The following is a 24,959-nucleotide window of genomic DNA, read 5'->3' as shown; positions in this document are numbered from 1 at the left end:
TGGCCTCAAGTGATCCACCCACCTCAGCCTCCCAAAGTGCTGGGATTACAGGCATAAGCCTCCACACTTGGCCCCTGTTTATTATTTTTAAAGGGGTGGGGTGGGGGGAGCTGTATATCAGTAACTTTCTGGTTACTAAACTGAAATTTCCACGTAATTAGTAGCAGTTCTTATACCTTCCATATTTCTTGCAGGGGAGGAAGTGATATCCAATTTGAAATATCTGCTGAGAAGTTTCCACTGCTTTTTATCCTATTCTGTTACTAAGAATTCTACAAATTATTTGACATACTAAATTCTTTATAAAACTCAACATGAATTCAGCTTAAAGATCTTAGCTCCTGGCAAAGAGAAAGTGCTAAATAAATGCTGAATAAAAGGAAGCTGGAAGCCAACTGTGATCTCAGGGACCATCAGCAACAGGACCACCTGATAAGTGAGAAGAAAGGACAAGCTCCTTTCATTCCTTTCAGCAACTGATACCTCTTGAATGAAACAAAATCAAGACATATGAACACTGTACACTATTTACCAATAATGTACTAGCGAGGTTCCAATGTATTCTGTAAAGAAATAGGTCACCTATCATTCACTAAAGGTATGACAGAAAGCAAGTATTTCCATTTTCTACTAAAAAGGTCAAATACAGATTACTTTCCTGTGGAAAATGCTGACTTGGCACAAATGCAGCAGTGTTTTTGCTTAAGCACAAAGCTAACCTGATGAGCTGGCAGCAAGTAAATGAGTGTGTCCTCAAGAGTGCTGCAGAGCATATAATTTTATTCTGTACCCTGTCTTAAGGTCACTCAAGAAAGAGAATGCTACAGGGGAAGACACAATATTACTTCAGTAAAGGCTTATCTAACACAGACCAGCTAGTTCACAATGGCAGAGAAAGAAAACCAAAACCCAGTGTCACAGAAATGAGACTTCGATTTGAAATATGCCCAATAATGTGTTTTGTAAATAAAGTAAGGTGGTAGAATAGTATTTTGTGGGGATTTTTTATTACTCTTGCAGGACCGAGGAACATGGACCATTCCGAGCCTCTCAATTAGCCAATAACTTCAATTCTGTGAAATTGGTCTATCTTTACAAACAGAAATAGCCATTTCACAAATATCAGTGTTTTAACCAAATTAGTAATTTTAAAAAAAATGTGATTCTTTAGATCAACCACCATTCAAGATATCAACTAGGAGACAGCAGCATATAAAGCAGAAAAATAAATTCTTAAAAAACTTTGAGAGTACCCAGCTTTTCTCAACTCATCTTAAAATGAGGAACGAGTCACATAAAATCTTCTATAACGAAATTACCACATTCCAGCTTCTAGAAGCTCATGGTATACATCCCATACGCAAACATTGGTTCTTAAGGCTCATGATGTAGCTTAAGACTATTAGCCTCAATGAGAAACTCAGAAAACAGCAACTTGCCCATCTTCATTATTATGAATTACCTTAACATAACTACTTTAAGTGTAACCCTGCTGTTAAGCACTTTTCATTTGAAAACATGCAAAAACCAATTAATCTAATACAGAAAGCCGTATAAAAAATGAGTGAGCTAATGTCTAAAAATCTAGGTAGAAAAATAATAAATAATAATTTAGAACCAAAAAGCTGTTGGGAGGTTTACATCAAGGAAACTGTTATTAGTCAAGATGCTACTAAATAAATGTGTTTACCCCAAGTGTCCTGAAAGGTCCACATAAATAGTCTTACATGACAGGCTTTACTCTGTCTGTAAAATGCAGCATTGGTCTGCCCCTGCTCAGAGCCTTGGGCATATGAAGGTGCACTGATCTGTGCAGTGGTGCCTGGAGCCGGCTGCACCTGCTGATGCTGCTCATCACTGCACAGCTCTGTGCTCAGTCACATAATGCTGGAAGCCTGGCATCAGCCACGGTAGGAGTATTTACACCACAGAAATCAGCAAATGCTACAAATCAGGGCGATCTTATGTGGATGAAAGATGATTGTTTATATTTTATATATTGCATCTCTACATATATAAGTAATCATTTGCATATACAAAAGTTTCCATTATATCTATATTCTGGAAAAGTTTGGAAGGACTGTTTTATTTTTTATTTCCCTCATAAAAACATCTTGTTTTTGCCATGGTGACAATTGCTGTTTTTAACCACCCAGTGCCCCCTCCCTCCTAAGAGCCCCCAGGTTTACCTGGGTACGCACCCCCCATGGAGCACACATGTGTCACAAGGAGCCCAGTGTGATGTGGCTGTAGAGGGGAGGGAGAAGGCTTAAGGTCTAATTCCACCCTCCCAACTCCAGGAACTGGTTTAGAGGCGAGCACGTGACCCACCCTAGTCCAGTGTGAGTGAAGCCCAGGATGGGTGCCTCACAGGGAATGAAGTTTAGCTTCCCTCCATAATTCAAACACTCAATATTAGATTATTTGGTGGGCTGGATTGTCCATTCTTTTAACAAACTTCTACTGCCTTCTGCTTGCTAGGCTGTTCTGAGAGTTCTGTCAGGAACGAGGAGAGAAAGTGGTATGAATACAGGTCTTATTTCATTAGACAGTTACTTTTGGTATGTATTCATTTAATTGGGTAAGACCATGTTTATCTGTCAGTAGTACCGGACCACATTAGCAACAACCTATAAACTCCACCATAAAGAGCACTTTTTTGAAAGATCACCTTCCCACAAAAAGCAAATAGAAAAGACGTACCCCTGGGAGCAGCCGGCAGCTATCTTGCGTCCCCAAGGGAGGCAACCAGAAGAGAAACAACAGACAGATCCCCGGGGACATGCTGTGAGACACTGGATTCGGTCCACTATTTAAATTTTTTATTATGTGAGCCCAAAAAATTTCCATTATTTCTAAGCCAGTTTAATTGGGTTTTCTGACATTTCCAATGCCCCAGCAAGAAGAAAAAAAAAACCATAAAAAACAAAACTGACTAAGCCAGTTACCAACAATCTTACTGCAAACTGGTCTTTATGGTGGGGATTGTTTATAGATTTTTCCTAATGTGGTCTGGTCCCTACTGACAAATATGGTCTTATCGAATTAAATGAATAAATGCCAAAAGTAACTGTCTAATGAAATAAGACCTGTGTTCATAATACTTTCTCTCCTCATTTCTGACAGAACACACTTAAAACAGAGCCTTGCAAGCCGAAGGTATTAGAAGTTTGTTAAAAGAATGGACCAACCTTGGCCGGGCATGGTGGCTCACGCCTGTAATCCCAGCACGTTGGGAGGCCGAGGCAGGCGGATCACAAGGTCAAGAGATTGAGACCATCTTGGCCAATATGGTAAAACCCCATCTCTACTAAAAATATAAAAATTAGCCAGGCGTGGTGGCATGCACCTGTAGTTCCAGCTACTCAGGAGACTGAGGCAGGAGGCAGAGGTTGCAGTGAGCCGAGATAGTGCTATGCCACTGCACTCCAGCCCGCGCAACAGAGCGAAACTCCTCAAAAAAAAAAAAAAAAAAAAAAAAAAAAAAAAAGAATGGATCAACCAACCAATCAAATAAAAAAAAAAAAAAGAATGGACCAACCAACCAATCAATCAAATAATCTACTATTCAATGTTTGAGTTATGAAGTGGAGCTAAGCTTCAGTTAGCTTTACTAATATGTCATCAGTAATACTAGTAATACTGTCTGAAGATGCATCCCATGTCATAATATCTACTACTTTGTTCATGTCACTATATCTATTTTGGGGGGCATTTAAACCTACTGCTCCATTCCAAATATCCTCCTATAACATTGTTTCTAACTTCGAACACACTTTCACAGAGAAAAAAAAAAAAATGACATAAATAATGACTAGATTCCATGATTCACGAAAGTCCATTTAATCTGCCATGTACCCCTTATAACAGTGCTTTTCAGTCTTATCTGAGCAAATCACCACCCTTAACAATGTTTCGCAAGAGACATGGTTACAGTGAGGGATAGACAGGAAGATGGCCATGAACAGAACTTTTTATCCAGGCACCTCAGACTCCTATAATGAATGCTGCTATTGCTTTATTTCTCTGAACCTAAGTCAAGGTCCATGTCTGACTTTTTTTTAGAAAATGCATCCAGTAAATGCTTCCTGAATTCCTGTTATGTGCCAGGCATGATGCCAGGATCTACCAGAACAGGCCCTTGCCCTCAGTGTGCTTCCTCTAGTGAGTGAGAACAATGTGATGAGCACCACGCAGGTTAGAAGCCTGCCCGTGGCACTATGGGAGCAGACAAAAAACCCCTAAGGGGATGGTGTGATTTGACCCGCTGACCGCTCCTTCTTTCACAGATACTTTCCTCCCTTGGCTTTCCTGACATCACACACCATTTTCCTCTGACTTCACTGGCTGCATCTTCTACCTCCTTTGCTCTTCTTATTCCTAATGTCAATATTTTCTAGGGCTCAATTCTGGACCCTCTTCTGACAAACTTTACTCGGCGAGTCCTGTAACTTTATTTATTTATTTGAGACACAGTCTTGCTCTGTCGCCCAGGCTGGAGTGCAATGGCACAATCTCAGCTCGTCGCAACTGAGCCTCCCGAGTTCAAGCAATTCTCCTGCCTCAGCCTCCTGAGTAGCCTGGACTACAGGCACGCACCACCACGCCCGGCTAATTCCTGTGTTTTTAGTAGAGACGGGGTTTCACCATGTTGGCCACGCTGGTCTCTAACTCCTGACCTCACGTGATCTACCCATCTTTGGCCTCCCAAAGTGCTGGGATCACAGGCATGAGCCACTGCGCTGGGCCTGATACCACAGTTTATCTTTATTACATTTATCAGGAAGTCACTTTATCTTATTCCCTGGCTCCCTTACTCTCTTTAAAATGTGGGCTCCATGATGCCACAAACCATGTATGGCTTTTTTCCTGCTTATTCCTAACACAAAGTGGCTGGCATACAGCAGATACTCAGGATTTTCCAGATAAATGAATAGCCCTGCACTTGTAAATATGGTTAGCTTCCCTACCAGGTTTGCCAGCCTGACATTCCCCCTATATATCTCCTTTCAGCACCACTCAGACTGAAATGCATACCCAGTCAGGTTGTAAGGTACAAAACAGCAGAGGCTGCAACCCTGGAAACTGGGTGAAAAGGTCAGAACCAGTAAGCATGTCAGAACAAGGTTATGACCAATGGCTTCCTTGCAAGCCAACTTACAGCTCTCATGGTAGGCAAAGGATGAAAAAGCAGTATTACAACTAAAAGGAAAATGAGAAGTACAAACCATCCTAAACTCACAACACAAGTTCCATTAACATGCTTATGGCAATCGCAACAAAGGAGGGACTCAAATTCTAAACAGAGGCTCAGTGATGCTTTGTATGGCACCTGGATAAAGTGATTTGATTCGCTAGGGAAAGACAAGGAGGAAGCCGTGTTTTACTAGCTTCAAAGCACACTTTAGCTGCTTTATTAGGAAGTAGTATTTCTAAGACTAGTATTGGTAGGGATATATGCAGTGTCTTTAAGTGGCAATGGGGACGGTAAGGTACTTTGACGAGGATTCTAAGACTGACACACTGAAAACATACACTCCAAGAAGATGTACACTCCACAATCTTCAAACTCACAGTTTCATGAACATTCTGAGAGCTAGTAACAAGGTTAATAACTTAAGCATTTACTAGATAAATGTACTACGCCAGATACTATTCCAAGAATTTCCCAAGTACTGTCTCATTCTTATTATTAGCTCATGGATATTGTGTCATTAATATCAATTTTTAAATGAGAAATCTAAGAGAGGTGCAGTAACTGCCCAAAGTCACAAAGCTAATGTGCAGTGAAAACAGAAACTGGACACAGACAATCTGTTCTGGAGCCTGTGCTAATAATCAGTACTCTGTAATACAATCCTATTTATTCCTAAAATTTAAAGACAGCTTCAGTTCAATTTACTTAGCAGCTTCGGTCTGTTTATGCAATCAGTTATTGCACGTTTCAATCTGATCTTGATTTATACTTGCACAGTGAACTTTAAGTGAAATTAACATTGTGGTGGTCCTGATAAACTGGCCATACCTCTCCCTGAGAATTTTTCAGTATAACCTTCACATCTTCGCCAGTGCCCCACGAGTTCTGGTTCTTCCAGATGAGGTCAGTTGGGGGACTGGCTGTGACACCAGCGTTTGCAGCCCAAATCTGTAAAAAAACAAAGCATGTCAGTACACCCAGAACCCAGTTCTCCCACATGCCAATGACAGCAACGCAATGAGACTCAAACACTTGATTCTAAAAGTCTGAGAACTATGCCCCAACTACAGAGTGCTATACATAGCTATGTGGCCAGGAGAACTCACAGAGCTCCTCAAGGCCTCAGCTTCCCCATCTGATAAGTGAAGATAATGATATATAAAGCCTTGAAGTAAAACTGCCTACACTCACATCCTAGTTCCTTTACATACCAGCTGACCCTGAGCAAGTTACCTTAGTCATCCATAAAACAGGGTAGAAATGGCACCTGTAACAGATGCGATTATTAAAAAGACCAAGTGATAACCCACATTCAGTGGCTGGCTAACTCAGTGAATGGCAGCCTCAGCATTCTATTACTCTGAGGTTTATGGGCCATCCTTCCATGTTAGAGCCTTCTGTGACTCCCTCTAATAATGTTCTCTGGCTGCCTACAGCAAGAACTAAACAGACCTTCTGCAGCAGACAGCCTATCTAGAATAATCTTATGGAAACTGGTACGTCTCCAGACAATGTCACAATACCCTAGAGTATCTGAAGACAACGCTCCAAAAAGAATGCTGGAAATGGTTCAAGGGAAAATATAATTGCTATTCAAATAGGCCAAAGAAATAATTATATTTTCCTTCTCATGAGCATGAAATTCTTTTTATATATCTACTGGCAAAAGAGAATGGATAGAGTGAAGAACACCTGGCAGTCAGAAAGCCTAGGTTTGAGTTCTGGACAAATCACTACACCTCTAGGAAGCTCAATGCCTTTAGCTACAGGGATACTACTAGCCCTGATCTTTTAGAAAGATCATTTAAAAACAAATAGAAAAGTTTGTAATCCATACATTGTTATAGAATATAAAAGACTTTATGACTGCAAAAGGAAAGCTGACGATGGCAAAGACAAGTATATTTCAAAATGGGGGCCAGGTGTAGTGGCTCCAGCCTGTAATCTCAGCAGTTTGGGAGGCTGAGGCGGGCAGATCACTTGAGCTAAGGAGTTTAAAACCAGCCTGGGTAACATGGTGATATCCTGTCTCTATCAAAAAAAAGAAAGGGTGGGGTGTGGGGGTGGAAACAGGAAAAAAAATCTATGAATTACTGATTAGGAGAGAGCCCTTACTTTTTAGATGTTCACCTGAAGCATACAGATCTTTCATCAGCATTACAAATAGAAAGGGACACAAGATATTAACTGGGATTAAACTGAAAAAAAGAACTGAATCTGGTCCAACATTCAGACTATGCGGAATGTTAGTGTTTTCCTAATTGTAAGCACTATTTCTCACTAGCCTATATGTAATCACATAGTTGGTTTATGTTAATAATCATCATCATAAAATGTCAGTATCCTTGCTGGCTAATTTAACCTAAAACCAATATGTCCTATAGCCATGTCATTCAATATGGCAGCAAAATCTGGCTTGTTAGCACTTAAAATATGGCTAGTCTGAAATGAATGTGCTGTAAGGGTAAAATACACACTGGATTTTGAAGACTTAGCTTAAAAAAAAAAAAAAAAAAAAAGAATGTAAACATATCTGACTTTTTAGACTGATTACATGTTAAAGCAATATTTTGGATATATTGGGTTTAATAAAATATAGTTCTAAAATTCATGTCTTTCTTTTTTACTTTATTTTAATGCGGCTACAAGAAAATTTAAAATTACACATGTGGTTCTCATATTTCTATTCTAGAGTTTTAAACTGATCTTTGCTTTTGCCTCTGCAATTTTACAGAAAGATCACTTATCACTACCATGTTCCAAAGAGCTGCTTATCATATTTAATGCCAGTTACTGAAGGGAAAAAAGTATCACATTATTTTATATGATAATTGAGTTCTCCACTAGACCTCTAGAATCCATGTATTTAGTCCCTGAGGTAGTATACCCAGTAGAAAAAGCACATGATTGGCATAAGGCTTCCATATTACTTCTGAGATAAAGAGCACACTCCATTCTGAATCCTCTGAACTAAAATGTCAGTCTTTTTACCACATTATACAGCTTCCATAAGACATATAATAGGACTGAGCAATTTTTTCTCACTATAGTAATTACTAATGAGAAGAAAGGATATTGTAGTTAGGGTAGTTGATCCCATTTTTACCCATTATTACCAAATTAGCATTTGATATTTTCACAAAGTGGCATCATGCTCTCTGAATACACCTTTTTAAAGAGAAGTCTGAGCCTTTGATCTTCTACTGTAAGGTTTGTATCAACATAAAATTATAAACACATTTAAAACATGCATTTATTATTTTTTAAAGAATATATAAAAGGAAAGAGACAGTCACCTCTACATTCTTTTAGGATGAAAAGAGTAACTTCTTTGAAATCTGTATCAAAGTTGACATATTTTACTGTTAGCTAAAGCTACCTACTAAGTAAAAGCAAAAGAATCTTTTGTTTACTCAATGAAACATACTTCTCTAAAAAGTAAGCTCATAATATTTCAGTAACTATTAAAGATGTAGTATTTCAGAACATACCAATAGAGAGCCATTTAGAAATCAAGACACAGAATGCCAATTAGTGATAATTTACAAGGGTGCCTATAATCTAAGGACTTACTCAAAACCTAGGCTCCTACCCCAACCCCAAAGATAGCTAAGGGTGAAGTAGGGCCTGAACACCAAAATACTACCCAAATGATTCTGAAGCTCACCCAAGGCTACAGATTGCTGTTTTAGGCATTTATTAATGCTAAATTCTTAACAGTTCTTTATGCCAAGTAGTGTCTCCTGAATGACACTGGGCTATAAGTATCAGTCAAGAGATAGCTTTTATATCTACTGGAATAGACAAGATAAAAATAATTCAAAGGTCAATTCTTCACTACTCTCAATAAGACAGAATTTTAAAAATCTTTTATAGCACTTGCAATGCCCTAATCATATAAAAAGTGCTTTAACGGCCATTTCTAAAATGCTTCTCTTTTAGCCAAAAAACTTTTTAGTTACTTTGTTAGTTAACACAATGAAGTTAAATTAAATGATGACTAGATTCACTTACTGTAACAGTCTGGCCTGCCTTCAGCACATATCTTGAGGTATATTTATAACTGACTGATGCGTCTCCAATTTTTCTGATCATCTCCCAGCCTCCCATTGGTTGATCCTACACACAGAAAGGAGGGTGGGGGGTGTTACTTCAAAGATACAGGAAGTTGTGGAAAAATCAAATAAATTAATCCATACAGGCAGTTAAACTAAGACCGCTTCATGGCCATCTTCCCACATTTCAGGTTTTCCTACTATAAAAAGAAAACACGACTTTGTCATTTTGTCAAACAGTAACTTCAACAATGAGTTAATTAGTAAGGTACTTAACTTTAAAGAGGACAGAACTGGAAGAACAGGGTATGAACCAAATTCATAATGGTCAAATTCACTGCTAGATAAGGTGGGTCTTTCAAATTTACAACACTATCTAGCTGTCATAATCACAATTTTAAACATCAAGTATTAGATTACTTCAAGCTTTTAAAATAGACACATAAGCTTAGAAACAAGAAAATCTGTCATTTTCCTTCTGCAACTGTCCCACTTCTGCCCACATTCAGCTCTTGTACATGAAAGCATAAGGGGCTCAAAAAAAGGGTCAATGGGGCTGGGCGTGGTGGCCCATGCCTGTAATCCCAGCACTTTAGGAGGCCGAGGAGGGTGGATCACCTGAGGTCAGGAGTTGGAGACCAGCCTGGCCAACATGGTAAAACCCTGTGTAAAAATACAAAAATCAGCAGGTGTGCTTGTGTGCACCTGTAATACCAGCTACTCAGGAGGCTGAGGCAGGAGAATCACTTGAATCCGAGAGGTGGAGGGGCCAAGATCATGCCACTGCACTCTGACCTGGGCAACAGAGCAAGACTCAAAAAAAAAAAGGCTACAAAGAGACCTTAGAGCCTATTCTCTTTAGCATTAAAACTGTTAGTGCTCATTAGTGCTCCTTCACTCATCCAAATTATGTATTCATCCACATGCAAGATAGTTTTAATAACTGTGGTGAGAAAAGACTAATTTTCAAAACTATTTTTGGCAGGCCCTGAACATATGTTTCCAGAAGTGACATCCATCCCACTGCCGCCTGCATGCTCCCAGACCATGCCTTCCTCTAGTATCATCTCACAACCTATCATGGCCGCCAGCTCCTTGATGCAGAGCTAGGGAAGGCCTACACTACAGAGCTCCTGAAAGCCCCAGCCCTAAATTTCAGAAATCTCTGCTATGAATACTTCATGTTTACTTTTAAACATATTTCAAAATAAGGCTTCATGCTATTTTTCATGTAAAGTATTAGCATTTGTTCATTCATTTATTTGCAGGGAAAAATATTCCCTTAATATCTGAGTCCAGGCTCTTATCTCCTTCTTTCAGTAAGCTTTTTATTAAGTTAATAACTGAAAGAATATCCACCATTTTCATCCAATTGCTCCAACTTCTTCACAAATTTGGCTAGGGCAGAGAATAATAACTCATCCTCAGAACCAGTGATAAAAGGAATGTGCTTTTCAAAAAAGCCCTGGCCCTCTAAAGAAGGGTTAATGAAGCAAATCTTTAAACTACTAAGGGTACCTACCTCTTCCTCCTCCTATTTTAATTTTTGTTTTATTTTATGAATTTAAGTAAAAAGGACATAAACCCTTATTCCATGAAGACTTAATGAATCCAAACAAAAACTAAGGAGCTACCACAATTGCAAGAGAACCTAGCAATCTGCAAAGCCTTGCTAGAAAAAAAAGGTCTATTTTATTACCTGTTCAGAAGTGTTCTTCAAGCGGATAAATTTCCCATCAACATCAATTTCTTCGATGCAAACATTTCCAGTGGCTGAGGCGGAATGAGAGATGCTAACGCTACTACTCGCCTCTGATTCTTCCACATCAACCCTCTTCCGCTTTCCTCTAGTTGTACGTACACTACGACTTGAGGATGCTCGGGATACTGTCACACGGGAAGAAGGACTTGGAGACAGCTTCAACCTACATGGGAAAAATAAAACAATTCATTTTTAAAATACATATGCCCTTCTCGCCTTAAAAAAAAAAAAAAAAAAAAAAAAAAAAAACAAGAGCTGGGCACAGAAGCTCATGCCTGTAACCTAACAGCACCTTGGGAGGCCAAGGCAGGTGGATTGCTTGAGGTCAGGAGTTCAAGATCAGCCTAACATGGTGAAACCCCATCTCTACTAAAAATACAAAAATTAGCCAGGCATGGTGGCGGGCGCCTGTAATACTAGCTACTCGGGAGGCTGAAGCAGGAGAATGACTTGAACCCGGGAGGCAGAGGCTGCAGTGGGCCAAGATCACACCATTGCACTCCAGCCTGGATGACAGAGTGAAAACCTGTCTCATAATAATAATAATAATAATAAATATCCCACCCATGCATTTCTAAAGCAAAATATTACTTACAATCTGTTAGCCAAAGCCAAAGTTTACCTTAACTAATGTAAGCTTCTTCATAAGGTGCCCATCATCAATTTCCTTTTTAAAAAAATAACAATCTGAATGTTTTCTCTAGGGATAGAAGTAATATAACCATAATGCAAGAAGTCTGGTAAACGGGTAGAAAGTCATCTGATCTACCACCACCCACCACAGCCACTGTTATAGTTGGTGTACTTTTTTCTCTTTTCATACTTGTACTTTCCTATGATCACAATGGATATAATATTAAAATTATCTGGCTTTTTATCCTAAATCAGCCACTTTCATTTTGGAACTTTTTTTTCTTTTTTTTGTGAGACAGAGTTTCACTCTTGTCACCCAGGCTGGAGTGCAATGGCACAATCTTGGCTCACTGCAAACTCCACCTCCCAGGTTCAAGCAATTCTGTCTCAGCCTCCCAAGTAGCTGGGATTACAGGCGCCTGCCACCATGCCCAGCTAATTTTTGTCTTTTTAGTAGAGACAGAGTTTCACCATGTTGACCAGGCTGGTCTTCAACTCCTGACCTCATGTGATCCGCCTGCCTTGGCCTCCCAAAGTGCTGTGATTACAGGCATGAGCCACCGCACCTGGCCCTTTTGGAACTCTTTTCTGAGAACAGGTGTCAAAAAAATTTATACATTGACCAGATTTAAAATATATACAAAGCCAGCTGGGCGTGGTGGCTCACACCTGTAATCCTAACACTTCGGGAGGCCGAGGCGGGTGGATCACTTGCAGTCAGGAATTCGAGACCAGCCTGGCCAACATGGTGAAATGTCTCTACTAAAAACAAAATTAGCCGGGTGTGGTGACACGCGCCTGTAATCCCAGTTACTCAGGAGGCTGAGGTAGGAAAAATTGCTTGAATCCAGGAGGTGAAGGTTGCAGTGAGCCAGAATCACACCACTGCACTCTAGCCTGAGCAACAGGGTGAGACTGTGTCTCAAAAATAAATAAATAAATAAATAATATGTAAAGCCTCTTTCAGTCAATTTGGCATTTTACAATATATTAAATCACCAAAACACTTAAAATCTCAAAAGAACTAATCCATCTTGATGCAGTTCAGCATTTAAAGTAATAATAATAAACTAGGAGTACTTGAGCAACATTTTCTGCGTTGAGGTAGAAATATGATCTATTACTACCTCTATACCTAGGTGTTAAAAGAAATGACCAAGAAAATAAAGTTCTTTTAAAAATGCTATTTATTTTTATTTCAATAAAACGGGTGAGGGGCAAAAAGTGGACCATAAGGTAGGGTGACCCTTAAGTTCCTTACCTCTCTTCTTCGCCTTCTAAGAGTTTCCTGTAAGCACTGATTTCCATGTCCAGGGCTAACTTTACATCAAGAAGCTGTTCGTAGTCATTCAGCTGTTGCTGCATTTGATCCCTTATTTCCGCCATCTCTCTCTCTTTGTCTGTCAGCATGCGACGAGAGTTGTCTTTTTCTTTAGCAAGCAAGTCCTCTAATTCTTGAATCCTTTCCAAACATGCTCTAGACTTAAGATGCAAGGAAACATATTTACTTTCTAGGAACATTCCAACATTAGCACCAGGCAGCTATTTTAAATCATTTCCTAGACTGGAAAACAGGTACAACCCTATGGAATCTCTAACTCACTAGAATTCAAGAGATTTTAAGAAATTAAAACCCAAAATTCCTCAAATACAAAACACAGACCTCAGGATAGTTTTGGCTGATAAAAGAATAAAAGACATATTCCACAAATGTAAGTTCTGTAAATATACATATAATTTTTCTGTACTTAGCCAAAAAAATGTAAAGCTGTGGTTTTGGTAAAAGTCAAGTCTGTCTCCCTTACAAGCCCTTTACTTCCAAAAGTATAAATTAAATAAAGAACTTAAAAAGATAAAAACACTGGCCGGGCGTGGTGGCTCACGCCTGTAATCCTAGCACTTTGGGAGGCCGAGGCAGGCGAATCACCTGAGGTCAGGAGTTTGAGACCAGCCTGACTAACATGGCGAAACCCCGTCTCTACTAAAAATACAAAAAAAATTAGCCGGGTATAGTGGTGGGCACCTGTAATCCCAGCTACTTGGGAGGCTGAGGCAGGACAATCGCTTGAACCCCAGAGGCAGAGGTTGCAGTGAGCTGAGATCATGCCATTGCACTCCAACCTGGGCAACAGAGCGAGACTCTGTCTCAAAAAAAAAAAAAAAAAAAAAAAAAAGATATAAACACTGACTGACAAAATAAACCTAAGAGTGGGTAAAAGTATGTTTTAGCAGACTGCTAAGGAATATTCAGAAACCAAGGCAAAGGGACTCTGGTTACTATGTGGAAGGCACTACCTAGTGTCCCTTTGGGATTGCTGGCCTATCTCATGTTCAGTCAGCACACAAAGGACATACAATACAGGGTGATTTGTAAAGTATTACTGTGAATATAGAAGCTGTATATTTGGCATAAAAAAATTAAAAATCACACATCCTACACCAGAAAGTTCATCTTAGAAACCTTGTGGCTCGCTAGGTAACAATTCTTCTGTGTTTCTCCATGACAGAATTCATCTCAGTAGCCTCAGAAAGTGACAACTCAAAAAGACTGATGGATAGCTTAGGCCCTCAGAATCACAAGTACCTGCAACAGGGCAGGAGAGAAAGGGCGTCTAATGTGCAAAAACTCAATCTAGAAGGCTAGAGATAAAAAGGAACTACCCAATACATAAAAACTGTACTCTTGCTGGTAAATTTACTTTTCACAGCAGTACAGTTTCAAAATTTTGAAACTGCTTTAACATATACTGGGGCTGAACAGATAAGTAAATGAATGATAAAAACCGGGTTTCTCACTCTCAGAGAGAAAAGATATAGGTATGTCAGAAAGGAAGCCAAAAATGAATCCTGACATACTAGATTCAAGTCAGAGACATCTGTATGAATTCATGTTTATCTTAATACAAATGATTAGACAGAAAAAGTTATAAATATGTGCGTACACATGGGTTAGCATACATAAAATGTTACCCATTTTTATCGGTGAGAGGGCCGAGAAGCAGTGACACCCAGTACCAGTGAGCACACTCAGTGCCCAGATCTTAATTTCTATATACCCTTCTCCAATAACAAGAACCAGGGCTTCTTGGAGAATGGATAATTCTAGGACAGGTGCAGGGAAAATGCAAGATGAGCCTGGAGCATGTTATAGTACCAGAAAGCAACAAAGTGCTCAAAAAACAATGGGACACAGTGGCCAGCCTGACAGAACTCCCAATGGCCAAAGATGAAACAATCTAAGCCAAAAAAGTAAATATTGCAGTATTAGCTTACAATCCAAAGTATAAAGTAAATGCCCATGAGTCCATGACACAAACAAACAAACAAACAAACGGGGAATGGATAAATCTTTATAGAAGAATGCCATTTAATAAATGTAGATCTCCCTCCAGAATGTGGCGCTTAAGTCCTGCCCTGTCCTTCACCCTTGAGGGTAGGCTGGACTTAGTGAGCTGTTTTCCATGAACAGAGTATGGAAACGGAAAAATAGTAGTGCTGTTGACAGTGGAGAAACCTGACAAACACTATCTTAAACCAAACACCACCAGTGATGTCATGTGGTTATCACATACGTGCAATCCTTGATACGATGTGATAAAAAAGGCACTTAAAACCCAAAACCCAGTCTAATCACGTGAAAAGCACCGGACAAATCCAAACTGCGGTACAGTCTACAGGATACCTGGACAATCTTACTCAAGACTCAAGCTCATAAAAAACAAGGAAAGCCCAAGAAATTGTCACAGACCAGGGGAGGCACGTGGCACCTGGAACAGAAAGAGGATAACAGAAAAACTGGTAAAATCCAAATAGTCTGGAGACGAGTTCACAGTAATATACCAAAGTCAGTTTCTTAGTTTTGACAAATGTACTATGGTAACATAAGATGCTAACAACAGGGAAAAATGGGTGAGAGGAAAACAAGAACTGTCTATAGTACTTTGCCAACTTTTCTGTAAATCTAAAATTATGCCAAAATAACAAGGTTATTTAAAAAATAATCAAGAGTCACTGTAAACCTATTTGGGGGCAGAGGGGGTGTCTGGTTCACATGCACACAGAAAAATATATTTTTAAAGAAAAAAAATTGACCAATTAATTAAATTCCAGAGTAGTATATGACTTGACATTCTATTTAGACAGGCACTCCTCTTAAGATGGATATTACAAAGGTAGTCCCTGAACCTCAGAGAACTTGCATTTAACTGCGTTTGCAAAAATCATGCTATAAATGGAGAAATCCATTTCCCCGCTACCATGTTCTTGTATTTTCTTTTTCTCCAAAAGAAAAAAAAAAAAGTCATGTAAGTTCAAAATGCCTCCCTTTATTTCATATATCAGAGGTAGAAGACAGAATGGGCAAAAAGGTAGAATCTAAAGGAGAGTTGATGAGAGATATAAACTACCCAAGATTCACAGATAACCTGAGCCGAGATTTATAAACTCAATGATGTCTCTGTTTGACTGCCTTTGATGTTGTAGAGCTCTTTAAGAGGGAAAAATCAAAATCTAGGTATAGGAGTTTTAAAGTTAATCTGAATCATTCTGTATTTTAAATAGAAATATTTAAATTCTATTTTCAGTAGCTGCACTTATACCTGTGTAGTGAAATATCAGGAACACAGTATGAGAAGTTAGACCTAAATTCTCCTTTCTAATTCTGCCATTAACTACCTATGAGGCTATAAGCAAGCTGTAACTAACCTCACTAAACCAGTTTCCACATAAGGAAAATGAAGAGCTCTATCTAGATTATCTCTCAGATCTTGCCACTAACCCTAAATTTTATGACTTCTGACGATCTTGGGGGTTTTTTAATTTTTTATAGTATGTAATGTAATTATACTGGTGTATTAAGGTCTAGCTGCAACCAAAGTCTCCAGAATCTGGGTGTTAGAAAAACAAAAGTTAGAGGTGTTTTGAAGTACCATACTGTACTCTTCTCTAAGGCAAGCAGATTCTAACCAACCAATTCATTTGGTCCCAAGTCAAAAATCTAGAGATGCTATAAGCAATGTAAAATTTCTAATTCCAAAACATAACACTGCTACCATCTATATATTATTTAAATATATATTGTAAAACCAGTATTTTAAAAGCCATGTCAATTTTAAGTAAAATTTAAGAAGTACTTCACTAACCTGAGTTATTTAACAAAAAGGAAATTCTTATGGCCTAACAGGCAGCATGATGAAACTGATATGACTCAGCAACAAACACTCTTAAGACAAACAATAGGAAAATATTCAAAAAGATAACATTTTTATTTTTGATGATTTTTCTAAGGCTAAAATTTATCAACTAATAAAAATATTCCTCAAAATATACTGTTTACCATAAAGTCTGTTACCAATAATGAACAGAGGAAAGATTCACCCTCAGAGAGAGAAATTAAAAACTATTTTGGCTAAAGGGATTCCTTGTCTCCTATCTGCTAAGGAGTTAGCTCCTGGAAACCCCCAGTGCACTGCCTAACATTACCTAAAAACCACTAAGCTAAGGTTAACAAAAAAAACTTGCGGCCAGGCACAGTGCCTTACACCTGTAATCCCAGCATTTAAGGTGGTAGCTCACGCCTGTAATCCCTTCCATTTTGGGAGGCCGAGGTGGGCAGAGTGCCTGAAGTTAGGAGTTTGAAACCAGCCTGGCTAACATGGTGCATCCCGTATTAGCTGGGCATGGTGGCACGCCCCTGTAATCCCAGCTACTCAGGAGGCTGAGGCAGAAGAATCACTTGAATCTGGGAAGCAGAAGTTTCAGTGAGCTGAGATCGTGCCATTGCACTCCAGCTTGGGCAACAAAAGCAAAATTCTGTCTCAAAAAAAAAAAAAAACCTGCAAAAATGGGAATTCAATTAACAGGCAAACAGGGAAACAGCCTTGAACCTGGGTCAGAACATATAGCTACTAAGTTTCAGAGCCCACTACTACTTATTAATAACACTAGACTACTCTCAGTCTCCTCATCTAAAGTACAGTGAAGATTAACCTCAAGAGAAGATCTGTACTAAGTAAATCAAATGGATTAAGCAGCAGCCAAAAAAAAAATAATACAGTAGGAAAAAATAAAATTGAGGGATAGACTAACCGGTAGACAACTTACTATTAGTAAATGGAAAAGAGTAGTAAATGCCAACTCAGTATAAGAACAGTCAGGCCCATTTTTGGAAAAGTACCTGTTAAGACAGTGATATAGGCTGGGTGCAGTGGCTCACGCCTATAATCCCAACACTTTGGGACGCTGAGGCAGGTGGATCACCTGAGGTCAGGAGTTCGAGACCGGCCTGACCAACATGGAGAAACCCTGTCTCTACTAAAAATACAAAATAGCAGGGTGTGGTGGTGCATGCCAGTAATCCCAGCTACTAGGGAGGCTAAGGCAGGGGAATTGCTTAAACCCAGGAGGCGGAGGTTGCAGTGTGCCGAGATTATGCCATCGCACTACAGCCTGGGCAAGAAGAGCGAAATTCCGTCTCAAAAAAAAAAAAAAAAAAAAAAAAAACAAAGACAGTGATACACTCTGTGTGTTTGTGTTCCCATAAATTTCATGTTTAAATCCTAACCCTCAAGGTGATGTTATTAAGAGGCAGGGCCTTTGAGTGGAATTAGATCATGAGAGGAAAGCCCTAGTGACTGGGATTTGTGCCCTTATAAAATAGTGCCAAGGGTGCTCATTCACCCTTCAACCATGTGAGGACACAGCAAGAAGGCATCGTCTATAAATCAGGGAACAGCCCTCACCAGGCAGATATCCAATCTGCCAGTGCCTTGATCTTGGACTTCCCAGCCTCCAGAACTGTGAGAAATAATTTCTGACATATCTGTTGTTTATAAGCCACCAAGTCAATAGTAGTTTGTTATAGCAGCCCAAGAGGACTAAGACAGATGGTGCAATGGAAAAAAAGATTATCTGTTAAATTTCTAAAAGTAAATCTTCTTTGAAGAGAATGAGGTATAAAAGGAAAAACTGGGAACCAGTAGAGAAACCCACTGATCAGTCTTCAGCCTCGGGGCAAGTCATTAAACTCACCTAGGTCTGCGGTTATATGGAATGAACTCAGAGGTGCTTCCAGCTCTGCTATTAAATGAAAATCTTCAAAACACTATCAGCACAAAATAGGTTTAAAATAATTTAAAAATTTGTGCTGTAACAAAGCACATGATAGGCAATGTAAAAGCCCGTGTTAACTAAATTATTTTATATCACCCCATTTTATGGGACTCATTTTCTGTTTTATTTCTAAGTTCCTGCAATAGAGGTCATCAGTTTTATAATTAGAAAAATATTTTACTAAAAATGGTAAAAAGAAAAAGGAAGGAAGAAAAGCCTAATCAAGAGTAAAACAGGCTGGGCGTGGTGGCTCACACCTGCAATCCCAGCACTTTGGGAAGCTGAGGTGGGCGGATCATGAGGTCAGGAGATCGAGACCATCCTGGCTAACACGGTGAAACCCCCTCACTACTAAAAATACACAAATTAGCCAGGTGTGGTGGCACGCACCTGTAGTCCCAGCTACTTGGGAAGCTGAGGCAGGAGAATGGCGTGAACCCGGGAGGCGGAGCTTGCAGTGAGCTGAGATCGTGCCACTACACTCCGGCCTGGGCAACAGAGCAAGGCTCTGTCTCAAAAAAAAAAAAAAAAAAAAAAAAAAAAAAGAGTAAAATAAAGTTTATTTTCATGTGGAAAATTCAGAACAAGTTTTCCTCCCTTGAGGAAAATAGAAGCTGAAGTTATTTCCAAAATAATTAAGGTGACGAGTTAATTGCTGAAACTGCTGAATCATTCTGAATGCAGTATATGGAGTATATGTACCTTATGTCCACACTGACATCACCATAGGCTACAACTGATCTGAAGCAGTGTCCATGCCTGCTTAAGCAGCACCTGAAGCACACCATCACACCCTGGTAGACAGCCAGTCAACACAGCCGGCAACAATGCCATTTGTCACTTAGGCGTACCAACGAATGAATGAGTCACTAAATTCTTATTGGAACATGCAAATTAAAGCCACTTTCCTGGATCCTAATTATTATATACTTTAAGCACTAAAGAATTTGTCTAGAAACACAAAGCATTCACCACCCACAAATAATTTTTGCATGTTTTTCTTCATTTTGGTTTTCAAATGATATAAAAAAGGAATGTGTTGAGAATAACTCTGTAGAGATGAAGCTGTTAGACAGGTCAGAAGATCCGGGTCCTAGGGTAAGTACAGTGAATAAACTAGCAGGCTCCTTCCTGAAGGGCAAGTCCCTTAGCTCTGTGTAATCTACTAATTCGGAACCATAGTATCTGCTCAAAGGATGTTTATGCAATGCAAAATGAACGAATCTAGAAAAGTACTGTGAAGACCAAAGCGCAGGATGACACCATCCTCTGTAACAAACAGAGGGAGGAGTGACATCAGCCCGAGCAAAGCAGGTAGGTGCCCATGGTGAAGGTAGCTTTCAAGTCTAACTTCTTACAGAAAGATGATTATTTACCTCTTTCTGCAGATTAGAAAGCTGGGATGAAAGGCTCTCAATTCTCATGCGGCTTTCCATCAGTTCTTCCCTGGCACTGTTGACAGTAGAAGTATTCATCTCTGATGACAGTCTGGCATTCTCAAGCTAAAAGAAGAAGCAAAGCATAGTCAGTCTTATCTAGAACTGAAACAAATAAGGAAGCATGATTCACCTCAAGGCAATTCAAACCTAAGTCCTGCTGGTAACTGGTCGATGAAACACAGGAAAAGCATCATGAAGTTTGCTGACATGGTGTGAATGATGGTAATTCTGTGTGACTTTTAAAGTCACTTCCTAAATAATGAGCTTTAAGAATGCTAATATACCTAGGCCTTTACCCAAAGCTTATTACTTCAATATTTCATCTATTAAACCTTTAATGTCTAAGATAACACTGATAATAAGGAGACTGGGAAATAGCAACTTGACTGTGGTGGTGTCTGTAAGAAAAGAAACATCACATATCCCTAATCCACCAAATCCAACATAGAATATAAACCAACAAGCAGAAAATACTAATTTATATATTCGTTCAAACCAGATAGAAAGACTTCCTTTCAGAAGCAAAAAAAAAAAAAAAAAAAAAAAAAAAAAAAAAGCTCCTTGAGTAAAATACAAATCCCATAATACTATTGTGTATGTGTGTCTCAGGCACATGCTCCTGTGTCTCCTCCCTGGCTCCCTGTGAGGCCAGTCTGTGACTCATCCTTACTTTAGCTCCTTCACTGTCTAGCTCAATGTGTGATATTGGATAAATGCAATACAACTGAAGTTACTGCTTATAATAAGATCTTTCACTTTCACTAATTGCTACTTCATACAATAGATAAAAAGCAACATGAACAGTTTAAGGCCATGCAGTGAAAATTTTCAATAACTCTGTGACTCTAATATTCTAAGTCAGCCACAAAAAAGTCTTTTTAATCAAATCATATAACATTTAAAACACGTGGCAAAATCATTTACCAGGGAAAGCCTGTACTAGTTGGTGATTTTTATGAATTCTTGTATGGTCAGCTAATACAAGTGGGAAGTTTCTACAATATTTTTTTAAGTGAATAATAGTGACAGAAGAAGAAATAGCAGAGACTTTCCATTTGGCCCTTATGCAAAAAAGTCCAAAGTGTAGTAGTCACAATCTATGCACAATGATAACATGAAAGTGAGATCTAATGCAGTCTGACATTCATTCACTACTAAATGGATGTGTATGTAGGACAGCATGATCAGTACTTGTTATTGGAAGAAAGTTATTTCACATGGCTTGGGTTCAACTACTATGGCATAATACGAATGATCAATGGGACAAAGAGACAAAACCTTACCTCTAATAAAATTGCAACAACCCTACATTCTTCTAGTAATTTTTAATAACATTTAGTTTATAGAAAACTGTACTTTTTTGAAAAAATCAATTTTCTATATATTTCATGGAGACTAGGGGAATCATTTTTAAAAACTAGAACAAAATAAACATAAAGCCATGTTCATCATGGGAATTGTGAAGTAATGATTTTAAGTGTTCAAAAGAATCTTCTGAAGAGAGCTCACTTTGGCATGGTAAGTCTGCTCCAGCTCTTCCTTATACATCCTCACTTGGGCATCATGTTGCTCTCTCATCTCATGAAGGGCTTGCGCCAGCTTGTACTCATACTCAATTTGACGCCCAGAATCCACCTCTACCAAGCGTGTTTCATGCTTCCTTCTGGTCTCGTTAATCTCCTGGGGGAGAAAAGAAATAAAAAACATAAAGCCAAGTTACTTACCACGGCTGCACTGGTACACATCTGAGTGACATCACAGCCATCTGAAGTTTTACACACGAACCTCCTCCTGTTTGTCCTCAGGCAGTGATGTGAACAAACACTTTTTTGCCTCTTAGTTTTCAGTTGAGAAGGTTTTTAAAATGGAACTAATGACAGAAATGGTAGCATCTCAAGCCTTAGGAAGTTTCTATTCCTTTTCAGGAGCATAGGTATTTATTTTTCTGAAGCCAGGGAAAGGCCTGGATGGCCTACTAAAACTACCATGCAATCAAGGATTTATACACAGTATACTAAACACTAGGCAGAAATTATTTTTCTGAATTGTTTCACTGACAGTCTTAAGAATATCTCTGAAAAAAAAGCACATGGAAAGTTAAACTTAACAGTCGTGATAAATTCAAGTAAAGATTTAAGTGAAATGAAACTTCTTTTTTTTTTTTTTTTTGAGATGGAGTATCACTCTGTCGCCCAGGCTGGTGTGCAGTGGTGTGATCTCAGCTCACTGCAACCTCCACCTCCCAGGTTCAAGCAGTTCTCCTGCCTCAGCCTCCCTAGTAACTGGGATTACAGGCACATATCACCATGCCCAGCTAATTTTTGTATTTTTAGTAGAGATGAGATTTCACAATGTTGGCCAGACTGGTCTCAAACTCCTGACCTCAGGTGATCCATCTGCCTCAGCCTCTCAAAGTGCTGGGATTACAGGTGTGAGCCACTGTGCCCAGCCATAAAACTATTTTCTTAGACATAATAATAGGCAGCACAAGCTAATTTACAGGACTTCTTTAAAAGCTGGTATTAAGCTATCACTATCAAGTGACACAGGATCTTATTAACAATGTTAGTTGACTAACTCAAATATATATAAAAATTTACCATTAAAGAATAGAAGTACTTGTCATGATCCCTTACTCTGTTTTAAGGAAGTGTCTAAATAAAATTAGAATGGAAGGCTGGGCACGGTGGCTCACACCTGTAATCCTAGCACTTTGGGAGGCCAAGGCGGTCAGATCACCTGAGGTCAGGAGTTCAAGACCAGCCTGGCCAATATGGTAAAACCCTGCCTCTACTAAAATACAAAAATTAGCCAGGCATGATGGAGGGTGCCTGTAATCCCAGCTACTCGGGAGGCTGAGATGGGAGAATCGCTTGAACCCGGGAGACGGTGGTTGCAGTGAGCCAAGATCGCACCACTGCACTCCAGCCTGCGCAGCTGAGCTAGACTCTGTCTCAAAAAAAATAATAATAATTAGAATGGTAATATCTAAAGAAGCCACAAGAGGGAAGTATAACCCACCAAAGTTGCTGTTTGTGTACATTAGCGCATGTATTTTCCTGTGTATTTCTTCATCTTTCTCTTAACTACTACACAGGAGCGGAGCGTGCACTTGACAAAATCAGAAAAACCAGAAAAATCAGGAGGGTTCTGCTATCACCCTCCCAGAGATCACATCTATTTCACGAAGCAAATAATACCTAAATCATGAAAACACTGAAGAGGGTGACTGCTAATGGTTTACTTTTTGTCTACCTTCTCCTTCCTCTTTTGTCTTTCTCCTTCCTTTTTTCCGCCAACTGTTCTTAATAAGGAAGTTAGATATTATTACTGAATATATATCATGAATGTAAAAAAAAAAAGTTAAGGCCAGAGTAGTGGCTCACACCCGTAATCCCAGCACTTTGGGAGGCTGAAGCTAGTGGATCACCTGAGGCCAGGAGTTTTAGACCAGCCTGGACAACATGGTGTTACTTAGTAAAAAATAAGGAAAAAAAAAAAGTTAGCCAGTTGTGAGGGTGTGCACCTGCAATCCCAGCTACTCGTCAGTCTGAGGCACAAGAATCGCTTGAATCCAGGAGGCATAGGTTGCAGTGAGCCAAGACCATACCACTGCACACCAGCCTGGGAAACAGAGTGAGACTCTGTCTCAAAAAAAAATTTTGTTTTAAGTAAAAAAGGCCAGGTGCGGTGGCTCACAACTATAATCCCAGCACTTTGGGAGGCCGAGGCAGGTGATCACTTGAGTTCAGGAGTTCGAGACCAGCCTGGTCAACGTGGTGAAACCCTGTCTCTACTAAAAATACAAAACTTAGCCGGGCAGGGTGGCGCATGCCTGTAGACCCAGTTACTCCAGAGGCTGAGGCAGGAGAATCACTTGAACCTAGGAGGTGGAGGTTGCAGTGAGGCAAGATCATACCACTGCACTCCAGCCTGAGCGAGAGAGAAGGACTCTGTCTCCAAAAAACAGTAAAAAAAAAAAAAAAAAAAAACTGAAGAGGACTATCTTAAAATCCATTCTCAAAAAGGCAAAAGCCAAAAATTCAAAGATGCTATGCACTCTAAAAATATTAAATTACTTTTTACTGATGCTATTTTTTATATAGAACCAGTGACCTTACAAAGAAAAAAAAACCCTACAGCTGGTTGTCTACACACAACATCAGAAATAAGTAATGATAAATCACAATTTTTACAAAACAAAACAAAAATGTAAGTCAACCTCATACAAAAATATCTGCTTTAACAAAGCAACACTTAGTAACAATTATATGACAGCACTCGTTACAGTATCCAAAGAGTTTTCACACACAGTATTCCACTTTGATCCTCACCACTCATTGAAGAAAAAAATAGCAGTATCAGTATTTCATTTTAAATAAGAAACTAACGCTAGGAGTTGTCCAAGGTCTGACTGCTTGTCTGGTGCACCTTGCACTAATATCTATTTTATTTAAAGCCTATAATTTTAAAAAATAATCAGATTTCTATTATTTTTCCTCCAACTAAAAAACTGGTTTGCTAACTGCTACAATGAATTCCTATTTTATTGTTAGTCACTGTTTTCAAAATTACTACTTCTAAAAACATTAAGCCTAGCACATTAATAGCATGTTCTCCCCCATGAGTTGATTCCAACCCTCTATAATTTTCATGAAATATACATTCCCCTTTCCTCAATTTTATTACTTTCTTTGTTTGACAACAGTTTTGCCCCTGCCCCTTAACCACAGTAGTTAAGGCTTATAAGTGATATTTTAAGA

The 24,959-nt window shown here is 39.1% G+C and overlaps 1 protein-coding gene across 1 annotated transcript in view; it reads right to left on the bottom strand.

Annotated features, from left to right (window-relative positions):
* Positions 1-24,959, bottom strand: part of LMNB1 (lamin B1) — a 61,958-nt gene that overhangs the window by 5,329 nt on the left and 31,670 nt on the right. Inside the window, exons 4-9 of the mRNA XM_003259905.2 lie at positions 21,706-21,876; positions 20,134-20,259; positions 12,909-13,129; positions 10,952-11,177; positions 9,212-9,316; positions 6,026-6,145 (exon numbers count right to left, since the gene is read on the bottom strand). Coding sequence (XP_003259953.2) covers positions 6,026-6,145; positions 9,212-9,316; positions 10,952-11,177; positions 12,909-13,129; positions 20,134-20,259; positions 21,706-21,876 — 969 coding nt within the window. The remainder of the gene's footprint in view (positions 1-6,025; positions 6,146-9,211; positions 9,317-10,951; positions 11,178-12,908; positions 13,130-20,133; positions 20,260-21,705; positions 21,877-24,959) is intronic.

The sequence above is a fragment of the Nomascus leucogenys genome, chromosome 2, assembly GCF_006542625.1.
Source record: "Nomascus leucogenys isolate Asia chromosome 2, Asia_NLE_v1, whole genome shotgun sequence".
In the NCBI taxonomy this organism is placed as follows: domain Eukaryota; kingdom Metazoa; phylum Chordata; class Mammalia; order Primates; family Hylobatidae; genus Nomascus; species Nomascus leucogenys.
The sequence above is the reverse complement of the archived record's forward strand: the minus strand, read 5'-3'. Positions and strand labels throughout refer to the sequence as shown.